Here is a 25,660-nt window from a genome sequence, read left to right as displayed (position 1 = left end):
AAACCTCTACAAGTTTTTGCAGAACCCTAGGGTTCAGCGGAACTGTGTTCCGCTGAACTTTTAAGAAATATCGAGTTTTGTGCGAATGCTTAGCGCATGTAAATATATGCTACATGTACAGTAATTCAAGACAGCCAATTGGCAACTCCTGATGACGTAAACGTATAATACATCCAGGATGGATGCCAAGATTATATCTCCACATCCCGAGAAAAATTTTCTGGGCTGAGCCAGTGAAGCACAGCCAGCCCTATTGTTTTCATGATTCGTGAAAATTCCCCCAACGGTTTCAAATTGAATTCCCGGACAGTGCCTTTACATGGACTATGTTAGATGCGCTAGTTGTTTATGTTAAATCCGGAAACGGCTTCATACATCCTTGTATTTGAAACATTTCCTGAATCTTCCGAAAAGACCAGTGTAGAATAAATGAAGGCTTAAACATGTAGCAAACTGCACAGTTCGAATAAAAACAAATATGATCTCATCTTTAAATTTCAGCACTTTAAAAATTTTTATTTTTATGATACTTCCACAGCCAAGTAGTATTTGTTAGTTCCAATTACAGAAACTCATTTCTAAAGAAATGAGACCAATATGTTATCAGTTATTTCCGTCCAGCTGATCTGTTTTGCCTGAAGAAAACGCTATGACACCTCCCATGTGAGTTTAGCTGACTCGGCTTCGGCTGAAAACTCTTATAAAGGTTCCTGGCGTCCTAGAAAGGATTTGAACCCAGGTATTTTCAACTGAAGACAAATGTCGCGTTGTCTATTCAACTGCGCTAATGAGCTAACGGAGCAGCTTAGACCTTTAAGATATCAAGTATTTTCCGAAACTGATTGCTGTCTAGCAATATTTTGTGTGCGTGTTCGCGCAACCTGGAGTAGAGCAACCAATCGATTTAAACCTGAAATCCTCGCATTATATGAAAAGGATTAGGAACAAAAGAAAAATGTATTGATATTGCATTTCAGAATTTGTAGGGCATAAGTTTTAGAAAACACAATTAAAGAACATTGTTCCGGGGAATGGAAGGAGGGAAGATGAACGAAGAAATGTTAGTTCCTCCTTATTCATCAAAGTCGGATGTCATAACCCACAGCTGAAAGGTTGTTCAATCTATAGTCCATTAGTACCGTGAATGGACAGAAAGTGGAGGAGAAAGAAGAAACTTAAATTTGAAGTACTGAAGTAAAGACAGCAAGACATAACAAGTGAAGGAAAATATTCATTATTGAGTTTGGAGCTGAACTACGAAGGAAGGTTAAGAGACGTTGCACAATTTTTTAAAGATTTGGGGAAGAGTGGAAGAATTACGATCCATTCTAATGACCAGTGAACCATGGAAATATCTGCAGAGAATGCAAGCAGCAAGTAAACATCTGCGCGAAAGAGTATAGTGAATCGGCGAAACACAAATCATTATCAACCTAATTGTACTCTTCTGAATTGAGACATGGATTTTTAGAGAACTCTTAGGGACACAGTCCAAATGTGAGAACGGTATTTATGGCTGGAAGAATTTGAGCTGTATAGTGTTAATTGTTCAGAGGTAAAGTAACGCTTAAAGCAATGAAGAATACTTAATTTCCTGTACAATCAGGAGACGATATACGACTTATATTTATGCCAAGATAGATCGGAGATTAGAAATACTCTTAATTTGCAGATTTAAGGAGATTTCATGGGAGAATACAACATAAAACTAGCGTGTATGAAAACAATACAAAGGAAATGGATAAATGACTATTTAGAGCGTAAACTGGAAGTCGATACCCTTGGTTTGGATGCAGGATACCTTAAATTTATCATATCTTCTGGATGTTCATACAACCATATTTATTTAAGTTTTTTTTTTTTTAAGAGCAACTGCAAATTTTCAAGAAAAAAAAATTTTAAACACGCTTTTAGACGGATAATAGCCGTTCTTCCCATTTGTCCATAACATGTACATTGCGGGTGCAAAGAAAAAGGTTCCTGGAACTGAGAAGAAAAGAAGTTGATCTGCAAGGAAGATATGATATGGTATCCGTGGCGAAGTTAACTAGCTCCATGTGGCTTTCAGTATCTTAGCTAATTTTTCTGAGGTAGTCCAGACCTACGAGTTAATAGTAATAGTTACTACAGTGTAGTAACGATATTACTACAAATGTATGCTGGAATTACAGACAGGCTAAGAGGGCGTCGAATATGGTTGAGTTCAGGTGAGAGATACTTGTTACAACAGAAAATGTGCTATTAGTGTTTTTAAATTTTTAAATATCATACTGATGGGACAGCGGAGGTTACGGTACGGAACAGCACAGAGGACGCCCTTCCAAAAACGCTGGCTGTCTCATTTCCACTTTGTCTGCGTGCACGCTGGTGTTTTACATTGTATATACAATTATGTCTGTGATAAAAACGAAATACTGGAAGCATTAAGCTAACGTTTAATTTCATTTCTCTATTCAGAGCTTTCTTCCTATTAAATTACTGTGAGTTATAACAGGCACTTTAGCTTACATAGCTAGTTAATTCAAGTGAAATCTCGCCTTGTGCAGAAATTTAGGTTGTCAAAAGTAAGAGTGGAAGGATTCTGTTTTGAGAGGTATAAGACAGGATTGAGCTTTGTTAAACAATCAAGTTAACAAGGGTATTACGACAAAAGGAACTACGGTATAGTCGCTCCTAAAAATTAAATAAAATATTTCAATCTAATTTAATACGCAATTACTGCTGTTCATACAAAGTCATTCTCAAATATTGCATACCTATGACTGCGTCACTGTTTTGACCTTTGAAATGACACATTTGCAAGAGATTTCATACACAAAACCTATAAATTATCAAAATTAAACCTTTTGTAAATTGAAAAATAAGAGTAAAATCTTTCGAATAAAACTGAAGGAGAAAAAAATAAGAGAAAATGAATGGGAACAAAACTTATTTCTGGTATCCGTTAAAATCTTGACTTTAGCTGAACATATTTCTGTGGTCACATATATTCTACATTTTAAAGAATTTTGGTAGTCAAGTAGTGCAGTTTGTGTTAAATTATGTATTAGCAACTAAATCAATGCTTCTAATTACTTGAAAAGCTCCATAAAACTGGATAGACACATGGTCATACCAATTAACTCTGGAAATATTTTTTTTCCAGAAATCATTGAATATAAATTCTCTCCATGTGTATGTGTATAATATATGTGGATGTGTTATTGCAAATGAATCTCGCCCAATTTTTGCAACTTTATATTTAGAAAGACGCAATATAAGTAATTGTAGGAAGTACTAATATCAGTTTTGTTATAACTTATATCAAATGATGCAACTTGGTTAAATGGATCAATAATTGATTTATTTTCTTCTGTTTCAGCGGTACGAGCGGACAGGATGAGGGGAGGGAGGAACAAGTTCGGTCCCATGTATAAACGAGACCGAGCGCGGAAGCTGCAGATGATGCGCCAGAAACAACTAGTGCGTTCTCAGTGTCAGGGGGGCGCGGGGAGTGAGGTGGTACCCTGCGTCCCAACGTCTTTTCCACCTCCTGCAGCCTCCGTGGGTGTTCCTTCCCAACCCTTGTATTCTACTGCCACCACCATCAAGCAAGAGTTGATCCAAATTCCTCAACTGAGTTCATCCACCAGCTCTCCAGACTCTTCACCTTCTCCGATGACTACTGCAGCTATGACGATAACTCCAATTGGCGGAATTTTCACCACACCTTCAACTCATTTGCACTCACCAGTACCCCTAATTGGAGATCCGTTAAAGTCGTGGATAACCACCCACGCTCCAACTACACCCACATCGACTTCACCATCACCTAATCACCATAACGCTTCTTCTTTGCCACCGAAACAGTACCAATATGAGAACTCCGCAGCCCTTTCTCTTGTCCCTATACCAACTCATCTTCCACTTTCGCTTCTATCAGGGAACGGCAAAGTCCCGCCACTGATCCGGGAATTCCAGATGTCCATGCCAGACGATAAGGACTGGCAGAGCCAGTTATTCGGGTTGCTGCAGAACCAAACGTATAACCAGTGTGAGGTGGACTTGTTTGAGCTTATGTGCAAAGTAATCGACCAGGCTCTGTTCACTCAAGTAGACTGGGCAAGGAACAGCATTTTCTTTAAAGATTTAAAGGTAGGTCGCATCTAATTTCGTTTCAGAAATTAAATAACTTCATTTCTCAATTTTAATACCGTTTTATGGGTAATATTTCTATTTTTTCCACTGGGTGGCCACTCTGTCAATGTTATTTCCAGGTGTATAGGGTTTGTAGCTGCTTGTATTTTCGAACGAGATTGCATATTTTGCGGAGAAAAATCTCTTTGCAATCGTTGAAACTTTGTATTGAAGGGGGAGAGGAGATTAATAGTTAATCTCTTCTCAAGGGTGAGGTGGGACTTGATCTCCGGGCTTTGTACCAAACCAAGTGCCAACTAGCAAAGGGATGCCACTCAGAAATATTTATGTTAAACTTAAAGTGTTTCCATCAAGTTTTCTAATCCTATCTAGGACGCAAAGAACCTTTATAAGGATCTTTGCAAATGTGAGTTAGCCAGTTTCACAAGGAAATGGAAGGGGATTTTTCAACCCTTAAAACTGGAATATCGGCTAGAAGATCGCGCACATTTCACAGAGAATACATAACGCTATTCAGTTGCTTTGGCTGTAATTTCAAACGACTGCAATCAAATTTCTTACTCCTTCCTTCCTCCCCCCCCCCCCAATACAGTATTTGAAACATTTCTGAGTGTGCCAAGAAGCCGCTTGACACACAACAGTTTTCTTTCCTAGAAATAACTTTAATAGGGTAAAATTTTGTGATATAAACTCATTGGGGAAGGAACTCATTTAATTCATTAACATGAATTAAATAATATATATTTAATTCATGTTACTGTACTGTAATGAGAGAAGAAACTAGACGTACCTGAAATCTCTAGATTTTCCTGAATTGCATTATGATCGAAATTTCAGCCTAGCTGGTCGAATAAATAGCGTGTGAGCTCTTCAAACAACAGGCTGCGGTTTGGAATCCCGCTGTGGACAGTTTCGTGAATGCCCTTAGGTCGGAAATGAATTTCATCGGCCGGTGAGAGACCACCATCTTCTTTATTAAAGGCGCGACGTAGAAAAGTTCCATCTTTTGGTCTCTAGAGAAAGGGTTCGGTATTATGTTAACAATACATTTAAAAAATACACATAAAAAAAATAATTTTTATTACTTTATTTCTTAGCCCGCCCATCCACGGTACTAATGGTTTACAACTCCATATTCTTCTGTCATCATTTGGCAGCTTCAAGTTTTGGCAGTAATGCGCAACAGTTCTAAGAGTTAAGAATCTAATTAATGAAATTTTATTTTATTTTTTTAATTTTTAAGAAAACAAGCCTACATATACGATGCATATTCATTCTAATTGGAATTTTATTTTATATCTCAAACAATTTAAAAATAAAACATCTACATGTATTGCTACCTTATTAGGAGTAGTAGTTTTTTTTTTTTTTCAAGGTAATATTTATAAAAAATAGTAACCACAGGCGGAAGATTTAAACAAATACAAAGAATACTAATGTAGAAATACAGAAAAAAACTAGCATAAAAGGGGAGCGGTAAGGGGATGTCCTGTTCCCGTACCACTTAAGTTATATGAGCTGTCAGCGTTTTTGTACTCTGACGCCCTGAACTAGTGAGGTCCGAAGTGTCGCGGGATCGAATTAACAATTTTCATACATCGATCGTGTAAAATTAACTTTGATTATTATTAAGCGTTCCATCATGAATATTTATGATAAAAATATCATCATTCCGATGGAAATCTGTTTTCACAAAGCGTAGTTGAACTTCGTAGACACTGTGATTATTCTTTTTCCTTTATTTTAAACCAAGTCCAGTGAAGAGAAACTGGACTTTTCCGAATTTTTTTTTAAAAAGCATACCCACCGAAAAGAATAAACTGTTAACTGAATTAACAGGTCTTTCCATTTGATTGGGGAGACATAGTTTGCTCACTGGCTAGAATCTGAAAGTGATTTATAAAATGATTTGACAATTTCATTTTGATTTAAAGGATGTAAAAGAAATTTAAGGATTTTTATTCAGCGTAAAAGATGTGTTGTCTCCGGATGTGTTTCAAGGCTTCTAGGAAAATTTCAGCTTATTGCCACTTTCAATCCTGTGAACTAAATCCACTAACTACCCGCTCCTAAAGACCCACTCTCCCCGCCTTCCGTTGTTAAGGAATTTATCAACTCCCATGCTCTTTGTAACATCCTATTGTGGTCAAACAGACTTCATTTAAGAAGCGAATCTCTAAATATCGGCGGTATATTCAGTTGATTAAACCTCATTGATCCGGATTAGCCCAGAATGAAATTGACACAAACCATGGAATCCTTTGTAATAATACCAAATTGCTTCATTGAAGTATCTTCAGATATGAATATCTGTTTCAAAGAAGTCTGAATCCTTATTACATCGTCCAGAGTTTAACTGCAGCTGTGTTTTTTTTTTTAAAATTAAGCCCCTAATAATATTGTAGTTTTAAACAGAGTGCATACACTATTCATCTAAAAAAAAAATTATAATTTTTTATGTAATGATAATCGGTTGCACATCTGAATTTCCCACTGTGTTCTCGTTTTAATGCACTGACGATGCTTTCTGATACTTAAAAAGAAACATTTGTTAATTCATATAATTAGTTTATCCATTGTGGTTAAGAGTTTCTTTTGAAATCAACCACATGACCTGGCAATTGGTTCACTTCTCTCTCTCTCTCTCTCTCTCTCTATCTATCTATCTATCTATCTATCAATTTCTGCATAGGACTGCTTCCAAAAAAGCTTCCCCAGGCATCTTAAAATTCGTATTCGATGGTGAGCTACTGTCGATATAGTCATCATTTGAAAATATAAGAATTAAATAATTGTCTTCGTTTCCATAATAGCATACAACATAACAAGATAAAAATTGCTATTGACTTCAGAGGAAAAGAACCATTAGTTACGTTTAGAAATTATGATAAAACAAAATGCAGAAAGACGTTTAAAGAAGTCGACAGAAAACCTGCTCACACATCAATATTTCGGTATCGGCAATACTCTGAAGAACAAAGAAGTAACAATAAAGATATTGTGTCCTCTTATAAATCGGTTTCTTTAATCGTTAGCTTAAAAGAATAACTCACAGTTGTTATATAGGGTGTTTTTAAAATGTTTTAGTACAGCCAGTGTCGAGCCGTGGGTAGGAGGCACCCTTGTGAAAAACGTTTTCAGCGCCCCCATAAAATAAGTTTCCATGAAAAATGTTTCCGAAAAATTTTACTTTGTTAAAAGTACAAAACAATTTATACGAATACATAAAAATAAATTTTATTTAACAATATCAGAACATTGTAATCACTAAAATTCATTAATAAGGAATTTATATATATACAGTGTATGTATATATATTTGTAAATATATATATATATATATATAAACAAAAATTACTTTTATTTTAATATAAAAATAAATTTTATTACATAACAAAGATAATTTGGTGATATGCTTTTAACTATATAACAATTAGGATAAATGTAGATTTATTTTACATATTTATCCGTCTTGCTTTTCCCGCCGCAAAATTTCTAATAATATCTTTAATGTCTAATGAATCCATAATATTATTTTCAATTGATATAACTGATAAATCCGTTAGACGCTCTCCAGACATTGTTGACCGCAAATAATTTTTTATTAGTTTGTTTTGAAAAACTTTTTTTCCCTGATGCTACGGATATTGGTAATGTTAAATAAATACGCATTACAATCGCAATATTAGGAAAATTGTCGGTTAATTTATTTTCGTATATATAATTTAAAACATCCTGAGGAGCTGACTCTTTATTAATAAAACATTGCAAAGTTTTTAATTCCTCAAATAGTCATACCATCAATATCGCGATTTTCGGAATCTTGATTGTCGCTCAGTTTTAAGTGCAAATCTTAACAATGTTTCATTAAATCTTCATCGCTCCAATGTCTCTTATAACGTTAAAGTTCTCACTATGTTGTTTTAAGAGTATGAATCTTTCCGTGACTGAAGTTATTCTCGTGTCTAAAATTGTGAAGAAAAAATTTATTTTAAAATTTTGTTCTAGGATCATGCGTTGTCTCATATGATGCTTCGTAACCAAACATTTTTGTTTTTGTTCTTTTGCGAATGTCTTGAAAAATAGGATCAATATTAAGATCGTTTGCTACTTCTTTTGCAGTTCTAGTAATATTTTCAAAATATTGGTCTGTTCGGCGAGTATTTAATTCTTTCATAACATAATCAAGATTTTCTGTAATTTTTCCTATATCAAATGTCGGATTCTGCATTATTTTACTTGCAACATTTACGAGACTTGAGATTTCGTACCCAACATGAACAGAGCAAATAAATTTAAACGAATAAATCTTTGAAATTAAGTTGTCTGCATCAACTCTAGAATCGATATCTTTAGTTTCATCTTCCGTAATATCAAAAAGAGCCTGGTAAATTTCCTTGATATTATTTTTAAGTGGCTTAATTGCTTCTACTCTACTTTCCCACCTAGTAGCAGAAAGTGGTTTTAAATTTAAAACACGAATATTTTTTAATATAGCCCAACGTTTCACATATATGAAAAATAATTATATAATTCCTGTATTATCCCCCAAAAAATTTACAGTTTCACAGGATATCTTAGCTGTATCATTAATTATCAAATTTAATGAATGAGCGGCATACAGAATAAAAAAAAGCCCTTGAATTTATTTCAAGGATTATTTTCTGCAGTCCATTATGTTTGCCTAGAATATTTGAACCTTATTATAAGCTTGGCGGCATAAATCCCAAATGTTAATATTCAATCATTTTAAATATTTTTTTTTTTTTATAAATTCAAATAGTCCTTGCCTAGTGGTATCGAAAACCCAAAAAATGTTCATGAATTTCTGCTATATTTGTATCTTTATTTTGATTAACAAATCTAATAACAATAGATAATTGTTCTGTGTGGCTTATATCAGGAGTAGTGTCAAGAATTAATGAATAATTATATTATATAATTATATAGCGATGAGTATGAGTCTATTTGGTGTGAAGTGGAGGTTAACAGAATGAAATATATGGTGGGGTGTTGCTACATATCTAACAGCTCTGTTGTAGGGGACGAAGAAATGCATCGCCAATATGCATTATGAGTACCAAGCAAATGATCATTATGGGTGACTTTAATTTTCCAAACATTGATTAGGTAGAAGAGAAATCTCATGATCAGAAAGATCAGGAATTCATTGAATTGTTGCGAGATAACTTTCTCAAGCAGCATGTGAAAGAAGGAACTCGAGGTCAAAGAGTGTTGGATTTGCTCATAGCGTCAGAAGGGATCTCTGTCAAGAATATAGCTATTTTACCACCAATTGGTGACAGTGATCATGCTGTTCTTTCTTGGGAAGTATCTACTTGTATTGAAGCTCCTATTAAATCAGGCTACATGCCGAATTACAAAGCTGGAAATTATGACAAACTTAGAAGAATACTATCTTTGGTTCTATGGTATCAGTTACTGAATGGGAAAAAATGTCAGCAATGCATGGGAATATTTGAAAAAGTGCTTGAATGAGGCGGTATCTGAATGTATCTCTAGTGTTCGAAGAGTAAATAGGTTGGGTGTGAAACAGATGTGCAGCCTTATTAAGCTAGAGATCCACAAGAAGAAGATGATGTGGAAAGAGTATCGTAAGAATAAAAGTGAGCGGACCTTTAGCATCCCTCAACCGAAATTACTGTGTCTTTGATGGTTATTGAGAATTATGAATTCTCAATAACCATCGTTCTTCTTATTTTCTGGACATGTCTATACAATTTCAATGCACGTGCCTCTATCCTCTCCATGACAGGCTGTTCAACTTCCAGCTCTGTTTGAATATATGCATTCCTCAAAAGATCCATGCGGTTGGCTCATCCTTCGTCTGAAGTAATCCATTTCAACAACTGCTGTTTCCTTTGACTTATTTTAAGAATCTCTCAGGGACACTCTCTGAGAAACACTCACATCCATAGGTCATAATACTCCATAATCACCCAATACAACATCTTAGTTTGCCTTGAGACCGTATGACTCCAAAAAATACCATCCATGGTTCCAATAGTTGCTCGTGCTTGTCCTGTTCGAAATGCTATGTCCACTTCACAATGACTGGACTTATCATGAACAGCAGTTACTTGAAGGAATCCACTGATTTTATTGAACCAACCTCTCAACTATTAAATACTTGGTTTTTAACAGATTGACTTTCATGCCCCAGAGTGTATATATCCAAGAGTTTTCTCTTCTGGAATTCGACGTCTTCTTTGTCCTGTGCAGAAATCACTTGATCGTCAGCAAAAAGAAAGAAATGTAAAACTTGCTCTTCTACGGGTACACCCATTCCTCTGCATTGCCTGTTCCCATCCTACAACGTCTCATCTGACTAGATCTTAAACAACGCTGGTGATATAAAGTATCCCTGATTGAACCCCCTTGATAATATTAAATTCCTATGAGTTTGTTGCCAATCTTTGTAGCAGACATAGATGCTTAGTACATTCCCTGCACCATCTCTATTATTCCTTCATCTATTCCTGCTCTCTTCAATACCTGTCACATTGTCTTCCTTGGGACAGTATTGTAAGCTTCCCCAGATCTGCAAAAATCAAATGTTCTTTATTTTAGAAAGATTTTTTTTCTGGATATTTGTCGTAAGGAGAACATATTATCCATACAATATCTTTCTGCTGCAAAAAAAACCCTTCATCCCAAATGTAGCGGACCTTCGCAGCTCCGTAACAACGATGTCCTTTCCAGCCAAAGGACGTCGTTGTTACTGAGCTGCGGAGCTTGGTAATTAGATGGGCCCAAGAAGACTCCAAAGAGACTCAAAAATCCTCTATATCAGATAATCCATTGAAGCTTGCTACCGATTACATGCTAGGGTTGTCAGCTACAATTAGTAAAACAGAATGAATATGTCCACAAACACACATGCTGGTAATGCCATATACAATGACATATCATTTGAATTTGACTACCTCATCCAGAGCGGTCGCGCCTAGTCACCCGATATGAAGATACGCGTAGCGCTGTACTCTAGCATAATATAGTTGTACAAATTAGGGATTAAAGTTGCAGTCATGGAAAAATTAAGGATATCATTAAGCTCGAAAAGGCATGACAGTCGAAGCTCGAGCGTCTGCTGTCTATCTCAGAAACCGTACACCATGGTGGTTGCTAACCACCACTCACAGTTGATTCAGCTGCATACAGAATGGCTTTAAATCTGACAAAAAAAAAAAAAAAAAAAGCCCTTCCCAGTGAAGCAGAGGAGCACGAGCAGTGAACGCTGGGTGAGCGAAGCTTTGTACAGTATTTTGTAAGTCATCCTGTTTCCAGAAGACGTTGTAATATATCATGAGGACTGCATGAACAATGCCAGATAATTGATAGCTAAGCATATGGAGCCTGCATATGTCAGGCAGGTGGTCATACTCGCTGTCATGTCAGTGTAAAACATTAAAAAAAATGTACACATTTTAGAAATAAAATTAACCTTAACAGCGAAACTATATACGAGTGAAACTATATATATCGTATATGAAAGACCTCGTTCCTTGTTTTCTGAAGTTCACCTCACCGGTCATTGCTATATTTTTTAAAATCAATTAGTTGAATCTTCACCTACCTGAAGTAGGAAAAATATACAAAGATTCACGTATACGTTTTACGCATAAAGGATACAGACGCTTCGCTTTTTTGAGGGAGAGTAAAGCCTTTTTAACTTCAAGATATCTCGAGGCCATTTCTCAAAATAGGAAAGTCAAGAAAATAATATGGTGGGTAGCCCGCCATGTTCATTCTTCAAACGCGTACATGGTTTGCTAGCCTGAAGCATTTCACAGTCGGAAAAGGCATGAGTAGAGAAGAATGAAAAAAATTCAGATCTGTGATATAAAAGTTCTATTTTATTGAAAGAACAAAATAAAAGTATAAAACTATTTTCCAATAATATAACCTCGCACCAGAGACAAAATGCCAGGGAAAATGTAGAATATCCAGTATTTTGTTTTTGGAAAAAATAAAATATTCAAATACTGTAAATTCTTTAATATTTCAATATAATTCGATACTGGCTGAGGGAGGTAGCTCCGTTAGTATCGAATTATGTTTATAGATACCAGATGTTTATGAAGTTCTTGGTCCCCAACAGGTTGCCACTAGCGACAGGATTCGTTGAGATAATTCTAAATTATTACATCGAAAGATCTCTAAATATGAAGATGTTTCTATGTAGTAATTCGTTTGTTTAATGATGGCTCCTGGAGACATCGTTCAAATCTTAACTGCAGTGATGCACTTTCTATTCCGAAAGTTTAGGGAACCGTAATTTTTAATTCCACAAATTAAGTTTTTCTCGATTTTTTCCCTATCCCTTTAACTGTTCCTAAAAACTATTATAGTTTTACCCTGGTACATGCACACGCACGCATACATTTCTTATTTAAAAGGCAGCTATTGTTAAGCACAAAGTTATAATCACATGTTCTAACTTATGCTTTTTCGTTAATTAAATGTTTAACTTTCTTACCGCGATCACGTGTGTCTCAATTTTTAATAAGTTTATGTTTAATCTGATTCATACTTTATCTTCTTTTTTTTTATATTTAGAAATAAACCTATCCGATATGACTCACCCAGAAACTGAACATTCTAGCATGCAATTTTAAGTCTCGGGAGTCATCTATTTTACTATACACAACGGCTAAGAAACTGCTTACAGTGGTTGGGTAACGATTGTTGTTCAAACGATTCTTTCATTTTCGGTGATTCATACGTGTGTACATTCTTCTCACGCAGAACAGGAAATTCTGGAAGGGAATTGGTATATGTGTCAATCCTTTTCCCACTCTGCCCCTCCACAAAATAGCTTTTAAGGATGATTATTTACACTAGAGTACCATTAAAGTGTAAAAACTTAGAGAAAAATCGAGGCTTAAAATAACAAATCAATTTTGATAGGTTGTTTCTCTAACATCGCAAATTTCTCAAATCACCTCAAAAGTTCTTTACGCTATACAATAAAATCATGAGTCATAAACAAGAAAAACTCCGAGCAATTGTTTTTGTAAAATTACAAACTTACAGACCATCATGAATAAGAAACCATTTCTTAAATGTTCTGTAAACTGCCTGTTAATAATACATTAAATTACTTCTAATTTCTCTTTCATCATATAATTATGATGTTAATAATTTTCATTCCGTGTTCAAATAGCCTAGATTTAGATACCAATTAACTGGTGAGCAATTCAAAAATTGAGTAATTGCTTTACTTAATCAAAAAATCAAAAATACTGATACGAAGTTATAAATGCATATTAGGAAATGGTTCTTATATTACTTATCTGAAATATTTATTTGATATTATTTCAGATGTAATGTTCAGATATTATTTCGTAACTATCACGAAAGTTGTGTTTTTACAATACACCCACAAAACGAAAGTGTCATCAGTCTATATAGGAGGTTATGTTTGTGTTTTTATGTGAATCCTATCCGTACGATGTTGGCGAAAACTTGCGAACGTCGTATTGGAGTCTAGCTCTAGAGAGCAAAATCTGAAGCATCTTAAAAAAACAAGCAACTTCAAGCCTCTATTAAGCAGGGTGATGATGGCCGTAACCGGATCATGAAAATCGTCTACTACCTAAAGACTTTTTCAAACATTCATGCTATCGTGCGATTCAAACCCGATGTATGACGATATTCACTCACAGTCAGCTGGCTAACTACAAATGTGACAGTAATTATAATGCTAACTCAGATTTTGTATCGTATACCCCTTCGAATGGTAATTCTTGAAGAGTAACATTTCAGGTCTTAGCAAACTATTCGATATAACTCGAAACGTGTTATGACTGATTTAAAAAAATCAGCAGTAGAAGGAAAAAGAAACGCAGATATATGAATAAGCTGGGAATGATTAAGCACGATTCTCAGATTATTTAATGCTTACATCGTACTAATACGCCATCTATTCCCCACTTTTTCTTAGTGGAATTATGATACAAAAATTCTTGCCATCAACCTACGACACTGGCTCACTCATCTTCAGCTGGAAAGCTCATAAATATCCCTTTAATCATACTGATTACAAACTTATACAAACATGTCAGTTACGTGAAAACGAAAATGAAAGAAACAGAATCTGCATAATCAGTACACATAAATTCGACTCATACGAGATAAGCAAACACGTAAAAACTCATGGTATTAAAAAAAGCATGGGGTCACTTAGTTTTAAACTAAAGTTCGCACTGTAGCGATCAACATGTATTTACAGTTCGCTAGTGTGAGAAACTAGCGAACAATACACGCTAATCAATACACTTTGCGAATAATACTCGTTGATATATTCGTAAAAATCATAATTGCGAACAATCTATTTCAGTAGACGACTATTACATTTTCACATCATTCAGTTACACGACACATTACTGCTTTCAAAACAAAACAGCGGCTGAGCGCATTAACAGCAACCTTTAAACTATGTCAAAATTTGGTGAAATAGATAGGAAATAAGTAAATAAAGAATCATAACCACTGGCCAAATCTTACAGACTCGCATCACCAATATAGCACTCTTTGATATCGGTCCGTCAGCAATCTTATGTTGGCTAATATTTTATAATCATACCCTATATTTTTCAATTTATGCAACAGTTTCTCCTCTCTCGCAAAAAAATCTTAGCAAAGTCTAAAAGCATCATGATATATCCATTCCTCTTGTCTAGCACAATGATAACATTATTATAAAATGTGAACAAGTTGCTGAATCATGACCTTCTCTTAGTAAACTAGGTATAGATTCTATGTCAACCCATTTTCTGAATACGAGCGCTAACTTTTCCAAAATCTTCTACTCCAGAGATTCTGATAAGTCGATTGATGGACACATCATTCTTTACACCACCCTTGTGCAATGGAATTGTCATACATTCTTTCCCCTCCTGTGAAATCTATCTGTTTTGAGGCTCAAATTATACAGCCTGGTCACGGGAACAGCCAGTTCGGCTGAACACTTTTTTTTTTATATTGATCCCATACACGAGAGATCAAGGGACCTATAGGTACTTAAGTGCCATGTGATTGAGATAGAAGTTTACTGATATAGTTGAAGAGTTATAGGTTGTAGCTCTTTGGGAATACTTTTTGAGGAAGGCTGTATCAGAGGACAGATGAACGGGAAAAAAATAGGTGTTGAATAAAAGTAGGTTCAATGCGTTTGCAGTTGCATAGTAAAAGGATACTGGGCGGCTGCAGCTCTTGTATTAACAGTTACTACAGAAAGTGGAGGAATGATAGTTGTCAATTTACTGGAAGAGCGACCATGGAAGTAAGTATAGACTAGACACATTGCTGAAACACTGCGCCTTGCGCCTGTGAGATAGAGGCTGAAGTGAGTCTGTAAGAGAGGAATCATCTATGAGCCTAATTGCATGCCCTGGATGACGTCAAGGATTTTAAGGGAAGTTTTAGGTGCACAAATCCCAAACATGGACGAATTTGTATATAGCGAAGAGTTGGTTGGATGTAAAATAGGCTCTTGAACGAAAGAGAATGCCAAGTTTCTTGGATACTGAGGAGGCTATTGATGTGATGTGTTTATGTCAGGAAAGACTAGAGATAAACATTAGTCCAAGCAAAGCGATCTAATCTTGTCTGGTGATTTGTGTATTACTGAGGGTAAGAGTAGGTGCGCTGGGAAAAGGCAAGACTTTGGTATTGGATTCTGAATTCTAATTCAGTTTGTGCAACAGCTCTAGTACGTCATCCTCCTCCATATACCTAAGTTTCTTCATTCAGTGAAGAGGTAGGAGTTAGCTCAATATTTCATACACCAGACTGGTAGCTTTTAGCAAAAATGGACACTCATTAGATGAACAATTTCTTCTGCATCTGTCATATGCATACCATCTACATTCAGTAAAGTTCTTCTTTCATACTCCTTTCTTTTACTTGATGCATAACGATAGAATTTTTTTGGGGGGTTCTCTTTAGCTTTCCGAGCCAAATTCTTTTCGTACTCAGACTTAGCTTTCCTTACAACAGTTGTAACTCTTCAAGCCTGCTCCTTATAATTTTCATAACTGACATCATTCGTATGCATACGGCATTTCTTCCACATCATTTCTTATGAATCTCTTGATTATTAAGATTTCATTCCCACCCTATGTATTCTTCGAACTCGAGAGACAAATTTCGATATTGCATCATTTAAGTATTTTTTAAACATGTCCCATGCACTGCCGATATCCTACCCCTTTCCATCTAGCGAACGATACCATGGGGCAGAACCTAGCATACTCCTCAGCTGGTCATAATTTCCTGCTTTGTGTTCATCATGTAACCTTTTCTGAATGGAGCATCCATAAACTTAGCAACTTGCATAATATAAATAAGGAAGAGGACTGGTGAAAAAAACTGATCTCTGAGGAACAGCTGCATTAAATTCTAACAGAACATTCCACCATTAGACATAGTGACCGACCTGAGAGAAAACTCAATCTAATTACAAAGAGAGGAAGGCAGATTATAAGATGGCGATTTGCTGAGAAGCCCTCGTTGGCTAATTCCTATCAGATGATTTGGAAATGTCAAATGCAACAACACAAGTCTCTCCATGGCATATGTCCAGAGGTAGACGACGTAGACCAGGAGATCTGCGGTGGATATTGATTGGCAAAATCCATATTGGCGGTGGCTTATTAGTTGGTAGCACATGACCTATTAAAGAAAAATTAATATTCCTGAAAAAAAATTGTCTGGAATTTCAGTCAAAGCAAATAAGTCTACAAAGATAATGTAGCATTTCAGTTAACTGCTACTATTGGGAGGGTTTGCCTGTTTTCCAGAATGATAAGCCAGAGTTTTCGAGAAGAAAAAACTTTCCTCCTTGTGAGACTATGGTGGTCATTTCAAAAGTTCTGTGCATGTGTGGCCAGTAAGATGTAATATTTCCACCTTCATGTATGTCGTATGCAAGAATAAATAAACGTATACTGGTTTTCTGTTTCTGGTACTGTACTGCTCCTATTCTGCGAAATACGACTTCAAATTTGAGGATAGAATCTGACTCATGTCGGATATCGCGCAGTGACTAGTCTTCATATTTTCAAAATGTGGAAGAGGAAAACATCGAATTCACAATACTTTACTTGAAGTTTGCGGAGGTGATGAATTGGATTGCAGTACAGCGTCAACAGTACAGCGTGAAGTACAAGTACAACAGTACAAGCAGTACAGCGTGAAGCACTAAAGACGATTCAAGGAGGCATTGGTAGCTATGAAGGACGCATCGGTTAGCGTTAAAAAATACAGTTCTTTCTGAAAAAAGATCGACGCAAAGTGTGTGATGAAATCTCAAATTAAGTAAACATATCCAACGGCAACTGTTTTCAGAATACTAAATGAAAATTTGAAGAGAAAAATTGCTGCCAAATAGGTCCACACCATTTACAGAAGATCAGAAAGCAGCTGGCAAGGATTATGTAGAACTGCTGCATCATTAAGAGACTGAAGCTGAACAGAACTGTTGTCAGAGACGAAACATGAATACCAGATTCTTATCAAATTCTTCACTCTTGCCGCAAATAAACAGGTTTCACATCGTATAGGTGACAGCTGGACGAATTATCGATTTATGCAGGGTGGCCCATAAGTCACGAAGAGATTTAAACATAGAATAACTTTATTTATTAATAATTTTTCTTTTTTGTTATAATGAAGTACAGAACCTGGAGTTTTTATATTAGTTCTGAGTTATTCACATTTTAAATCCCTTCGTGACTTAGGTGGCACTTTTTGTGTTTTAACTTTGGTCTTCCAATGAATATCTATTAAACTGAGTACACAAGAGAGAGAGAGAGAGCCTGATTACTTCCACCAACTAATTTGGTTGGCTTATGATCACTCTTAAATTGCTCCACTTATTTTTGTTTCGAGGCTTCCAATTTTCCCACTTGTATAATCAGTTAACTGATTCTGCCTGGTAATATTCATTATTTTACTTTTGTTTGCTTTGTTAATTAATTTTAACCCTCTCTCTCTTGTGCTGATTTTTCTAGTACCAAATACGTTTTTTCTACTTTCTGTTTGGTTCTTGACATGATGTTAATGTCATCTGCATATGCTACAATCTGATTTGTTCTATTATGTGTCTTTAGTATCTACTGGCAACGATCGGATAATGTAATCAAAAGCTAGGTTAAAGCGTATTCGGGCTCGACTGCCACCTTGCTTTGATCCTTGATTAATAATTTCGTTAAAAAATTGGAAAACGTTCTTAGTAAGTAGTTTATATTCATTTGAAGACTTGATGATTTCATATGTAAAGTTCTGTTTTAATATGACAAGGAAATATGTTATTCATAAGAACGTTCGAATCCATGCTGACAATGAATAGTTATCTGTTGGTCTAGGGCCGTTGTTTCAACCAACAGGCTGAGAGTTTGAATCTCATCAAGGAAATGGATGTTTGTGATTGTCTTTAGGTCAGAGATAAATTTCATCACTACTTATTCGAGGCTTAAAAAAGTTTGATTTCTAAAGCGAGGTTTCAGAATTGAAAAAAAAAAAAAAAAGAAAATTAAATAAAAATTAACGCTTTAGTTCATACAGTACTACTCTACTACTTCCACGCAAGAAAGTTACCAACTTTCTTGCGTGGAAGTCACATAAAAAAAATACAGTATATATCGATAAATGGATTAAACTTATTAGTAATAAACTTTGCAAATGCAAGTTGGAACAAAATCAGGATTTTCGTCAAGAAAGCACTCTTTGAGTGCTTTCTTATCGGATATATATAAAGCACAATCATGCATATAAAAATATTTTTATTTAACATAGCAGAAAATGGCATGCATTTTACAATTTCGTAATATTTTAACGATTTGCAACTCTGCATTAAAAAATAAATAATAATAAATAAAAATCCTTGAAAGCAAAATCACAATAGTGACCTTTTCTTCCTTGGTTAATATTAATGATGAATTGTAATATTTTCATTAGAAAAGAAAAAGTGAGTCTGATATAAAAATAGGACATCAAACTCGTTTGATGAAAAATTGATCAGAAAAAAAAAATGGGGCATCAAAAACACCAAATAAATTATACGGGACGTGTCAATAGTGGCAGAAAAGTCTTTAAGGGAAATAGTTTACTTTTTTTTCCTGTCGTTACTGCGTTACCAAAGGGCAGAAAGACCTACCTGTTTTATATACATATTTCCCCCTCAAACTAATATAATAACAATACAAAATATTGTTATTATATTAGTTTTATAATAACAATATTTTGTATTGTTATTATATAGACGAATTTCCTCCCTCAAACTAATATAATAACAATACAAATTATTCGAAAGTGCATTTTACTTTTCCTATATTAATTTTTTTTCTTTTAGAAATAAAATTAATTTTGCCTAAAAATGTGAAGCAACTTGATAATTTGATATATGACTGACGGCAAACTCAAATGGCGAATCTATCATGAGGTATGAACGTGGTAGTGGGAGGCTGAAAAACCTACAATACTGTGTTTAACATGCTGCCACGTTAGAAACTGTGCGTAAAGTATGTATGTACCATTTTTATATATAATTAGTGCCTTGTTATAAATAACAGAACCACTTTCGGCTACATTAATAAAATATTCTTAAACGTTAAAAAAAAAAAAATGGTGGGTAGGGACAATGAAAAAAATCCGAATGCTTTTTTGAAGTACATGAGAACTTCATCCTGGGATTCGTTTCAAGGCGGATAACATGACTATACCTAAGAAACATGATGGCAGCTTTGTATAACCAGTTTACACTCCAAGTGGCTTAATAGTTAAAATTACAAATATGGCGCTGGGCGGTATAAAGCACGTGGACAATAAAAAATATGTACATACGTCACTTATAGATCACTCATGTGATAGATAAGGTCGGCTGAGTGGCGCTAAGTCAACTTATGATGGATGATATCAAGATAGCAATTATCAACTGACCAGAAACTCGTTTCCTCACTCAGAAGTAACAGACTGGAAATCATAGGATTCGAGTTAATATCGCCATGCAAGAACTACTTACGGAAGATGGCTTGCAAGAGTGTCAAACACTTCCAGTTCAAAAAAAAAAAAAAAAAAAAAAAAGCAGATAGGAGTATGGAAAATCGGTTTAAACGGGAATGTCTGTGATATCTTAGGCCAGGGATGTTCAACTTTAGGTAATTCGAGGGCTGCATTAAAAAAAAAAAAAATTATCCGAGGGCCGCATCACAATGCGTATCTAGTAATTTGGTGGCAGCAGCGACACAACCTCGATAGCTGAACAAACGAACAACACTAATTGCGTACTAATTGCGCGCTCACGTTCCCCGTGAGCTCCCGGAGCATGCGCGTTGTAACAAAACAGTGTAAGAACGCTTCTTTGACACATCTAATATTTGAAAAACACGTGGGTATAGTGATGTAAAAACACCAAATAAAATTATCAAGATTGAAACTATCGATTAGTGATAGATTTAAAATATCTAATACGCATTGGATTCAAATTGTTATTTTATTTTTTCGCTCGTGAAAATCAAAACCCACAGGCATGCGGGCAGTGCTTTGGACAGTCCTGTCTTAGGCAATAGGCATTATCTTAAAAACCTCAGCATTTAACAAATGTGCACCTTAGTTAATTGTACAACTGGAAGCACAATTCTACATTTCGATATCCATTAATTTCATTCGGGCTCCGATCGGGATACTGTTAGACTGTGAGAAGGCTGTTATTTACTCTTTGCTTTCACTGGTCCATAATAATTGCTGACAATTAATTATGTATACATCTACATTAATGTATGGGCAGGTGCATAAAGACAATGTACACGTAATATTAGTCCATAACGCAATTTTTATTATAGAAATTGTTACTGAACATTTGTGAAGTCTAGATTTTTCATTTATTCTACTGTACTGTAGAAATAAAACTGATATTTTAAGAAGAAAACACATCTTTACGAGAAAGTTATCTTTACATTTACTTGCATTTATTTACAAGTTAAAAATATTTCATGAATTTAAGCTGCATTTAATGTAACATTAACACCACCAAAATAATGCTTCGGATTTCGATCAAGACTGGGAAACTAGCCAAGAAATATCTTAGAGTAGTAAATCTACCTAGATTTAGGAAAGAAACACTACGTATGAATAGCGTAAACATTCCGAGGACAGGCTTAGAAGAGGTCAATGTTTAACTAGCGAACACGCTACAATTTATTCTATCGATATCGTTGTGTAAACCGATGAGGGCCCTTTGTTGAAAATTTTCGTTCGTTCTTTAGTTGTTCAGTGTATATGTAGGGCAATGACCTCATGGGGAAAATACAGACGGAGAAAAGTCTGTTTACACGCGGAGAAAATTTTGAATTATTGAGAAGGCAGGACAGAGCTTCTCGCCAGTAGTATCCTGTCGGCAAGAAGTCTGGCCATTCATTTATCTCTTATCATCCATGCAATAAAGTAAACAAGAGGCCATCTTATTTTACTGGGCTTTTGTTCAGTAAATGTGCAACATCGAATTTACATCATTAAACCCTTGCAATAGTTTCTTAATAAAATAAAGCAATAATATAAATATTTGTAACATTATGTAGTGGTATTAGAGGCACACAGAATGTTATTACATGGCTCAAGAACTGTTTTGTTTGCTTTGGTATTCAAATTTGCACTAAATTCATTTGCATCAGTCATATTTATTTGAAATACTAAACTATATTTTAATGTTAATTCATAATATTTATTTAATCTAATTATGGATTTTAATCATAATATGAATTTTAATAACTGTCGAAAATTACCTTGAAATGCTTTACATATTTCCAGACGATCTAGAGCACGCAACAACACTTCGTTTGCTGCGCGTTGCCGACAGTGACACCTACCGTGTATTCAGCATGAATACAGCTACGAATATTAATGGTAACAAAAAAGCAGATATGTCTGATTCTACATACTATAAACAGAATTATATAACCATAACAGAGATTCCTTCATTAACAAAAGAGATGGGATTTTTTTTTATTAAAAAAAGTCGTAATGAAACATCTTTAATTTAATGAGAGCAAACAGGTGTGTTTTGGTAATTCGCGCTAGCATGTAGCTTGCATATCTAATTACCTTATATTCATAAATTTACAATAATATTTATAATAATAATATGTTTAAAAATGTGCACACTGTGTAGATTAAAATTATAGCCAAAATAGCAAAGACCATGACCCCAAAAGTATGTCTGTTACTGTATGTCCTTTAGTTTAGGAAAATAAAAACCTAGTTTGCGGGAAGAAATATCCTACTACAACGTATTAGACCAGTTCAAATCCTAAAAGCTCCGTCCGGATTACAGCTCGAGTCTTGCTAAATCGAATGTCAAATATTGCACATCGTCGCGACTGCACTGCTAATGCGCTCAACAATGTTTTAAAATGTATTAACTAATATTCTGTATAATTATATGCCGTACGATAAGTATTGTAATACAGACTTTGGATCCAGAGGAAATTAATCTTTTTTTTTTTAATACTCTGTGCAATATCAAAATATAACTTTTATTACTGAACAGTTAATTGCAAAACAAAGACACCAAAAGTATTTTTATTTATTATTATTATTATTATTATTATTATTATTATTATTATTATTATTATTATTATTATTATTATTATTTTCATGCCGTCGTCACTTAAAACGAACCAGAAAACAATGATAAAACTCCTTTGGATTCGAGAGGTTTCTGCAGAATTTTGTAACTGTTCTTTATAGATATGGAAATTAATCCTTCTAGGGTGAATTCAGCCATAGCAAACTATACTCGTCAACACTGCTGAACAGCAGTGTTGACAAGTTGCATATTACAAGTTGCATATCCCCTTTTGTGAAGAAGACATATGATCAATTTAATGCCTGTTGAGATTTTTTTCCTTAAAGATGAAGCTTCCTTGAGTTAGCAGTTTTTGATATTATTTATTAACACTGGATTGCTATTTTCTCCTCCTCCGACAGTTTTTTTTTTTAATACACCGAAGTTTTATAAGGTGCATTACAAATGACTTTCGATGAATACTGAATGATTCTACATTCAGCGAATCTAAAACACGCGATTTAGGTAGGGGGGAGAAAGGGCTAAATACGTAATAAAATCAGTTCACCGGATCAAAGAAATTAACGTTATTACTAACTGCATCAAAAAGCCTGCAATGTAAAAAAAATTTTTCTATCACAAGATACTACTAAAAAGTCATGGGACATACATTTCTCTGTTTTCAGGAAAATGGTTGCGACTATGGAATACACAAGTTTTGTGGCCAGCAAATGAAACGAGTAGTTCGCTCGGAAGTCATTTCGATCTTGTATACCAGATGAATACAAAGAAAGGGTGTTAACAGTTTCAAAGGAGAATGGTAGTTGAATATCATCCGGAGAAAATGTCTGTGATTGTCATTATAATCTTGAATTCACTGAGCGCTGACAATGAACCATTCCTGGGTACAACGTTTGCAAAATGTTATGAAGAAATGGAGGTCCAAATGAACCCAAAATACGCCAAGCAGATCGAAAATACTAATTGATAGGATCCGATGCTTGTTAAGGCCTTGTTACCTCGTTTTCCTATCAGAACCTAGAGAATTTATTTTTTGGAAATGGAAGTAGCCATAAGCAGTCATCCGAAGTGTTTCCATGACATGCAGAGAGCTGTATGTCAGAAATTTTCACAGAAGAATTGTAACCCATTAGTCTTTGTTAATAACAATGAATACACAGCATTGGTGTGTGTATGTGTGTGTGTGTGTGTGTGTGTGTGTGTGTGTGTGTGTGTGTGTGTGTGTGTGTGTGTGTGTGTGTGTGTGTGTGTGTGTGTGTGTGTGTGTGTGTGCCATTGCACATAAAAACTGACCGTGAAGTAATGGCAATTGGTGCTGTGGAACGCAGACTACTTGCTCTTCAAGACTGATGGACATGACTGAATCTGAGGATTATATGGAAAACGCTTTTTATCTGACCGTTTTGTTCCAAGTTTGAAAGTGGCATTTAATGATGTGAAGGGGCTTGCTTCTCATAGGAGGTTGTAGTATATGGAATCATAACTATTCAATCCTACAGTGGTTTCGGATACATGGGAGTAATATATTAAAAAAAAAAAAAGAAAAGAAAGAAAGAAATGCGAGTCCTGTTTTATTGTAAAGTTTATGGTACAAGATCCCGCGTCTTCAAACATGATAACTTGTAGTAGTAAATTAAATCATGCGGTTTGATGACATCGAAACATAGTGGCCAGTGCAGAGCTCGATCTGAATTAAGACATTTACGGAATGCATTGGAACTCAGAATTAGACGTGGGCAAAGGTGGAACCTACTAATACTTTAAAGAACAAGTAAGCAATATCGCCAGTTGCGGCTAAAGAGACGACATCGACAAAACCTAATTACTATCGATAAAGAACGTTTGTTTATAGTCCCGTAATTATAAAACATGTGGGAAAATAAAGCATTTCCAAATAGAAGAAACTATAGCTCGATAGTGATGTTAAAAGCAGGAACGAATGCTGGTCTTGAAATTCACGCTTGCTCTTGTTATCATTCAGGGAGCGAGAGGTGTGATTGAAGTCTGATTAGCGGAATAATGAATTATTGACCATTTAAAACTATATATTTAAAAATTTATGTACATTTAATCACACAAATACAACATTTATTTTACAAATGATATTCTATCTTTTTCAATTTAGCTACTTGAATACAAATTCTACCTTACGGTTCTTCTTTATGAACTGGTCAATAACATCGTCAAAAAAAATTGGTTGTAACTTAATTTTCCTAAGCAATATGCGCACTTGTAAAAGCTGGCTGAAGTTCACTGGCTAGAGCTACGTTGACTGCGTATGGCCTGTGTTTAAGCAAAGTGAGATGACGTGAAATGACTATGCGCGCACATGAAATCATAGCATTGCTGCGAGGAAGCTCCTACTACAGAGCAAGCCAAGGTAGCTTTCACTAGACGAGCAAGCATCGGCCTTCGATACACAACGCAAAGCTCAATTATTGCCGCGCAAGTTTAAGACGTCTTCTGTCTACAAAAATAAAAGCCTAAATGGAATGTTTATAAATGCATGCATTTATTAACAAATAAATATTACTTCTCTCTCAATTAATGAGCTTGCGCAGCAAGCATGGAGAATTCGCTCCTGGTTAAAAGTTGATGACTCAGGTACTGAAGAAGATTACTAAGGAGCTGCTGGAACTTTCTTCTTAAAAGATCAAGCGATGTCTGTCTAACTTATGCCTTCCACTTTATGCTACTAGGGGTGATCAAACTTTTTTAAGAAGCAATGTCATCTAAACTATAGCCAATAATTAAGTGGGGAAAAAATGAATGACTATAGTCATTCTTTCTCAAACTACATTAGTTTTACTGCTACGGGATTCTATAGCAATGCAAATTGCAGGTTGACGTCAGTATGCATGAAACCATGCCATGACTGAGTTTCTTACTTCAGGAAATGATTTTACATTCCGGA

At 35.1% G+C, this 25,660-nt stretch overlaps 1 protein-coding gene across 1 annotated transcript in view; it reads left to right on the top strand.

Annotated features, from left to right (window-relative positions):
- Nucleotides 1-25,660, top strand: part of ftz-f1 (ftz transcription factor 1) — a 160,799-nt gene that overhangs the window by 35,876 nt on the left and 99,263 nt on the right. The window contains exon 2 of the mRNA XM_090396394.1: nt 3,362-4,134. Within this exon, the coding sequence (XP_090252520.1) occupies nt 3,362-4,134 (773 nt within the window). The remainder of the gene's footprint in view (nt 1-3,361; nt 4,135-25,660) is intronic.

The sequence above is a fragment of the Typopeltis vanoorti genome, chromosome 8 (genome assembly GCF_054136105.1).
Source record: "Typopeltis vanoorti isolate ZY-2024b chromosome 8, IOZ_Tvanoo_1.0, whole genome shotgun sequence".
Taxonomy (NCBI): domain Eukaryota; kingdom Metazoa; phylum Arthropoda; class Arachnida; order Uropygi; family Thelyphonidae; genus Typopeltis; species Typopeltis vanoorti.
The sequence above is the reverse complement of the archived record's forward strand: the minus strand, read 5'-3'. Positions and strand labels throughout refer to the sequence as shown.